At 42.5% G+C, this 7,339-nt stretch overlaps 1 protein-coding gene across 1 annotated transcript; it reads left to right on the forward strand.

Moving 5' to 3' along the window:
• Positions 1 to 6,269: 6,269 nt before the first annotated feature.
• On the forward strand, positions 6,270 to 7,285 carry LOC108575900 (piggyBac transposable element-derived protein 4-like; the record flags this gene model as incomplete). The annotated part of the gene is made up of 1 exon (XM_017938833.1): positions 6,270 to 7,285. A coding segment is annotated over exon 1 (1,016 nt), but the record flags the coding sequence as incomplete, so codon positions are not given.
• Positions 7,286 to 7,339: the final 54 nt, after the last annotated feature.

Below are 7,339 nucleotides of genomic sequence, written 5' to 3' on the forward strand. Positions count from 1 at the left end.
CTCTGGGCTGATAAATAGCGTTTTGGAGTGATCCGACTCCACAGCTCATGGCACACGCTTTGAATGACGACAGCGAGGTCATGGAATTCGCTTACAATTATTGTATCGCTACAAGTGTGTCCACATAATTGTACTTCATCGCTAGGAGCATCTATTTAGCGCTCGTGTGTTCCAAGCCTAATTTGACTTTTTTTTACACTAAATTCCTAAGGATGGACAACGATAAAATAGAATGTGAAGATGAAGAATTGTGTGCAGATAGTTTATCGAATTGCGATAACGAGGTTATCGATGATGTGTTACGTACGCGTTCTACCGACAGCTACCGACAACACCACCCGCCGAGAACCATATGCAACTCATTAGGGAAGCACACGATAGCCTTGTTGGAGGACACAAAGGAGTAACCAAAACATACAGAAGATTAAAATCCCGTTACACTTGGCCAGGAATGAAAAACGACATACAAGAATTTATTAGAAAATGCAAAAGTTGCCAAGAACAAAAACTTGTTAGGGCAAAAACACGTCAACCAATGTTAATTACAGATACATCTTTGGAGCCTTTCGATAAAATAGCCTTGGACATCGTTGGACCACTTCCCGAAACACCTAGTGGAAACCGATACATTTTGACAATGCAAGATAATTTAACCAAATATTGTTTAGCCGTTGCAATACCGAATATTCGAGCAACTACTATCGCAGATGCCTTCGCGAGGCACTTCATTGCAGTTTTCGGAACACCACGAGCAATTCTAACGGACAAAGGAACAAGTTTTCTGGGAAAAATTATGACACACTTAGCAGAAATTTTTAAAATCAAACAATTTACCACCTCCGGTTACCGACCACAGACAAACGGATCATTGGAAAGAAGTCACATCGTCCTCACGGAATACTTGAAACACTACATGAATTCTTACGAGGACTGGGATCTGTTGATCCCCTTCGCAATGTTCTCATACAATACTTCTATTCACGAAGCCACTAATTTTACACCACACGAGCTGGTATTCGGAAAACCAGCACGCACACCAACATCATTTCCAAGCGGAGAAGAATTGGAAACATACGGGTCATACCTCGCAGAATTAATTTCAAAAATGACGGAAATTCGCAACCTCGCTGCAGACAACACTATCAAAGCAAAGGAACGTTCCAAACGTTACTACGATAAACATGCACGTCCCAAGGAATTCAAGACAGGCCAATACGTTTACATTTTAAAGGAACCACGTACTAATAAATTCGACCCGCAATACATAGGACCATTTCGGATCGAAGACAAAACAGAAAGGAATAACGTCGTCCTGAGAGTCGACGATCGCCACACCACTTTTTTTCTAGTATCACTACAGATCTCTCAGTATCCGACATGCCTAGAGACGCAGCTACGCAAACTGATACCAATGAGGGCCATCGAACGATTTCGGTGCAAACGGGTGAAAAGGGGCATTGGATTGCCGAACGACGGGAGGGCAAACTTCATACACGAAGAGGTAACTTCAATAGTCGCAATGGTACACATCAAAACGCTTGATACACCCAGACGCGCAAAATTAAGCAAAAGGACCAAGCGACAGGAACATCACGCAAAAGGAGAGCAACCCCCACTCCACAGTACGACAGGGAAGACGTCCTCCACCTAGTAGTGATAACGGACGAAAACGTACGAGGGTGGACCCCGGGCGAAGGAAGGGGAAAAACTAAGGAAAGGACCTAAACGGACTGAGGAGTGGGAGAACCTCACAACTAGCTATAAAAAACAAGCATCCAGGAGCAAAGACATCATTCAGTGTCTAACGCCACCGACAACCAAACATGTGTTACGGCCATTGCAAAACAACGACTACGAACGAGAAACGTTTGGAGGAGATACAAATAGCCCTGGCGACACTATTCTGCACATGGGCAGTGTACTTCACAAACGAGGAAAATGAAGCCGTTTGCGAGGAATGTGCAAATGGAACGCGAACAACGGGAGAAAAATTCCAACGCCACCAACCATCCAGCAGAGCACGGATGGAAAAATGCACATCCTGCAAAGCCCCGGTCACCCGAAACCGAAGGATAAGGGATTGCGAAGAGTGCATGGGAGACCTCTTGGAAAAAATAAGACGACACCATACACCTGAACCGAAACCGAAAGTACCAGTGGACCATGAACTCCAGAGAGAAGTCCGAAGAGTGTTGAGCTTCACATTCTGCACGAGGCTAACCTTCTTTGCGACGAACGACGACCGCGACCTATGCATGAGCTGCGCTAGAACAACGAGGGAGGAGCTGGAACGATACGACTCGCACGGACCAGTCAGAACACCTTCCACCGAACCGTGCGACAACTGCAAAACCCCAATGCTGATCGTGCGACCTGCCAGCGAGTGCCCTGATTGTGTAAAAAGGATTACACGAGGACTGGAGCTCACAAGGCGCTACAGAAACACACAACCACGACCAACCACCAGCGACCCCCTGGAATAAGGCGACCACCTGGACACTCCATCGCCCCTAAACCCCCCAGGTCTATTTTTCTTTATTATTTGTCATTTTCTTTATCTTTATCATTTAAGGATTTTAATTTTACCCCGTTATCTTCTTCAGTTTATAGTATTCCAACCATTATATTAATACATAGCCCATAGTTTTAATTTTTCTTTTATTTTAATTATTTTTAAAGCTTACACTAGATATAATTAGTTTTAATTTCATGTATTTCTATAACCTTTTATTTATATATAATAATTTCTTATTATTTTTGCGTAACCATTGTAAAACACGGCACCACACGTTTCGGCTCTCATTGTGGAAGCATCATAATAAACGATGTTCCCTCTGAGGGGGGAGATGTTACGTACGCGTTCTACCCGAAGCGTGCGGCGCCGAATGTTTAGTCTAACACGCACCCCCCCGATAGTCGCCAAGCAAAGGGATGAGCTTACATTCAATTCCCACGGAAATCTGACGTTCCCCACCACCAAAAATCTTAGTTTTCGGGGTATAAAAGGGTAGGATTTTCGACGATCGCGGGCAGTCTCTAAGTCAGATTTTGAACATAACGTCACTCTGTCCGTTAGTACTTGATACGAGCAAGATCGGGTTCCAGTCCCCTTCGAGCAATAACACAACGCGTAAGTGTCAACCAAAATAGTACTGTACACGACTCCTCCGCGCTCTCACCGCGTAAAGTCGAGAAGGGAGATTCTTGCCGAGTCAAGAATCGACCAACGTAAAATTTTGTAATTTATAATAGAATATAGGAATATAGAGTACTACTCGTGTCCATATTCAATCAACCCATCCTGAGTAGTATAGTAACGTACCAGCTAACCCCACGACAGATATACCTTTACCGCTCGAGGTATATCAACGACACGACTCGCGAATACCAAACACCTTCTTATCCGGTGGCACATAGCGTTAACCAAACGCTAGTGGTCCATCTCCTTCGGCTACCTTCGTTAACCATACGTTGGCACGTCCGAGACCTCCTATCTCACCTACGACACACTGTCCGGTGGCACGCGGCGTTAACCATACGCCGAATGGTCCATCTCCTTCGGCTACCTTCGTTAACCATACGTTGGCACGTCCGAGCACTCCTGTCTTACACCCGACACATCCTCCGGTGTCACGCGTCGTTAACCAATCCCGAATAAACCACCTCCTTCGGCTACCTTCGTTAACCATACGTTGGCACGTCCGAGCCCTCCTGTCTTACACCAAACACCGTCATATCCGGTGGCACACGGTGTAAACTATACGCTAGTGGACCATCTCCTTCGGCTACCTTCGTTAACCATACGTTGGCACGTCCGAGCCCTCCTATCTACACCCACGTCTACCGCGAATCGGGAAACACGCGCCTTTATATCAGGACCAAAAACCCGAACGACGTCGCAAGGCTGGTGATACCGGTCGAAGTCCGCGAACACCTGACAGCCTGCCGACGACCGTTCGGAACGCGAGTCGTAAACCCCTATAATAAAGCGGGTGATAGCGGTGGAACAAGCCGTGCACACACCCGTTTTATAACAAACTGGTGACAGCGGTGGGATTACCTATAACAAACTGGTGACAGCGGTGGGATTAGCTATAACAGATGATTCTAGTGACGACGATATTATATATCGTTCTAGAACTATTATCCGACGAAGAATTTCAAGCAGTTCTGATTCAAGCCCGGATTCGGATAATTCTGATTCTCAAGAAGAATGGTTGTCAGTAGACAAACCTCCAGTCTTGGAAGAGTTTTTAGGTCCCTCAGGAATAAATACAGAAAACGTTCCGGATAGTGTAGCGGATGCTGTAGCTTTATTTATTGGCGATGATTTTTTTACATTCCTTGTAGAGGAGTCAAATAGATATTATTACCAAAATATTGATAAATTCACAACTTCCAAGAAAGCCCTCAAATGGAAAGACATTACGATACGAGACATGAAGAAATTTTTGGGGCTTATTCTTCTTATGGGTCACGTGCGTAAGGACCGAAAAGAGGATTATTGGAGCACGGATCCGTGTATAGAAACGCCAATTTTTCCGAAAACAATGACAAGAGACAGATTTCGTATGTTATGGAAGGTCTGGCACTTCAATAATAATGAAGAGTTAATCGATGGATCAGACAGGCTTTCGAAAGTCAGACCACTACTGAACTACTTTGTTCCCAAGTTTATAAATGTTTATAAGCCTATTCAGCAGTTGTCTTTGGATGAAGGGATAATACCTTGGAGGGGGAGGTTATTCTTCAGAGTTTACAACGCAATGAAGATTGTAAAATATGGAATTCTAGTTCGTATACTGTGCGAAAGTACTACAGGCTACATGTGTCATTTCGAAATATATTGTGCTCAAGGAAAGCGATTGATAGAAACAATTGAAACGGTTGTATCACCTTATACAGACTTGTGGCACCATATCTACATGGATAACTATTATTGTACAATAGCGTGGAAAATACTAAAAAGCTATTACAAAATAAAATTAGAATTTGCGGCACTATTCGAAAAAACAGAGGACTTCCGGATTGCCTCAAAACCATTTCATTGAAAAGAGGAGAAATGGCCTTCAGAAGAAAACGAGACATTTTAGTACAAGTATGGCAATCAAAGAAAACAGTGTCTCTCATATCGACAATACATTCATCTAAAATGGAAGAAAGTCATAATATTGATAGAAACACGAGGGAAAAAATAGTGAAACCTAACGCGCTGATTGACTATAATAAGTATATGAAAGGCGTTGATCGGGCTGACCAATATCTATCATATTACTCCATTCTAAGACAAACAACCAAATGGACAAAAAAAGTTGCTATGTACCTTATAAATTGCGCATTATTGAGCTCATTTGTTGTTTATAATTCCATGAAGGAAAAGAAAATAAGATACAAAAATTTTTTGAAACTCATAGCTGTCCATTGGCTTACTGATGAAATTCCACCAGAAGCTGATCAAGACCCAGAAGAACCAATACCATCAACATCCGGCATTAGAAGAAAAGCTGCAAAGGGCGACCCTCCAGGGAGACTTTCTATGGACATGAGGAAACATACATTAGAACCCATCGTGGGAACTGGAAAAAAGAAAAATACTTCACAACAATGTCGTGTGTGCTCCGTTAAGAAAATACACAGTGTAACGCGGTATAGGTGTAAATTTTGTAATATACCCTTGCACAAAGGAAAGTGCTTTGAACGATATCACACTTTAAAACATTTTTAAATTCTTGATTTTCTTAGTTTTTGATTTTTGACAAGGTATTTTTATTTTTTTAAAGGGAATAAAGAAATTGATTTTTAAAGAGAAACTAAAAGTTTTATTTAAAAAAAACCTAAAGTTCAAAAACTACAGCTATTTTGTGCAGAAGTAATTTTGCGTACGAATTGTAAAAAATCGCCCGCTAGCCGGTGAGAGTTTGGCGGCAAAGCACCCGCGCAAGATGTGTTAACCCTTTTAGTGCCAGCGGGCCGATGCGTTGTGGCGGGCTTACGTGCTGAGGGACTTTTTCTCAGCCTCGTTTGAAGGGCCTCGCTTGTTTATGTTCAGATCATTATTTCTCTGAGTGTCAAGTGGCATTCGCTTACACTTAGTCCTTATTTCTGATGCCAATAGTATAGACCACACCATGCTTCGGTTCATTTGGTTTTTCTTCAGTCTTTCTCTGGCGTCAGTTAGTGAAAGTCGAAGCGTTTTCCTGATTTCTTCTATTCCAATATTTGGTTTTAGTCAGTTCATATATTATTTTGAAATAATACCTAGGTCAATAATGGCAGAGCAAGTTCAAAAAGATAGTGCAGAAAGTTTGGTGCCATCATATTTTGACAACGGCAATGCATCATCGAATAGTGATGACTCGCTCATCCACCCTGTTGGACTTACTTCATCAAGAAGACGAAGAATATTGTCATCCGAAAGTGAATTTGGAGAAAATTCGGGTACAGCAATAGAAGGTTGGGATGAAGTGTTCCAGGATACTGATAATCCACCAGAAGCCCACTACAAATTTAATGAAATACCAGGTCCAAACCACACACTTCCTCATGCTGCAGCGCCCATTGCCTATTTTTATTTATTTTTTACCAATATTCTGCTGGAGACAATAGTAAATGAAACGAACGCCTATGCAGATAATTTTTTTTTACGGAGAAATCTGCACCCGAATTCCCGTGCACGAAAGTGGAAGAATATTACGATATCTGAACTCAAAGGATTCATCGCCTGCGTAATAAATATGGGTCTACAAAAACGGCCAACCATTTCGTCGTATTGGTCTACTAATAACTCGCAGTATGATCCGTGGTTCCACCGAATGTTTTTAAAAAACCGCTACCAGTTGATTCTGAAATTTCTTCATCTGGCCGATACAAAGGATCTTCCTCGACCCGGACAACCTGGATACGACCCATGTGCTAAAATCCAGCCCCTCATTGACCATGCCAACACAGTATTCAGACAGATCTATACTCCCCACGAGCAGATGAGCATTGACGAGAGCTTAGTGGGAACCAAAAACCACACACAACTGTTGCAGTACCTTCCTAATAAACACCATCATCGGTGGGGAATAAAACTGTGGATGTTATGCGACTCTGTTTCAAACTATTGTTTGGCTTTTTACATATACCGAGGAGCACAAAGTGCTGCAGACAGATTCGAAATCCAAGAAAATGGCTTGACGCATACAGTTGTCATGAAATTATTGACAATGGGAAATTATTTCTCAAAAGGTTACCACATTTTTGTCGACAACTTCTTCACATCAGTACCTCTGGCGAAGGCTTTGTATGATCTGGGCACTTACATTACTGGAACGATTCGCAGAAACCGAAAATTTAT

The sequence above is a fragment of the Habropoda laboriosa genome, unplaced genomic scaffold (genome assembly GCF_001263275.1).
Source record: "Habropoda laboriosa isolate 0110345459 unplaced genomic scaffold, ASM126327v1 scaffold361, whole genome shotgun sequence".
Taxonomy (NCBI): domain Eukaryota; kingdom Metazoa; phylum Arthropoda; class Insecta; order Hymenoptera; family Apidae; genus Habropoda; species Habropoda laboriosa.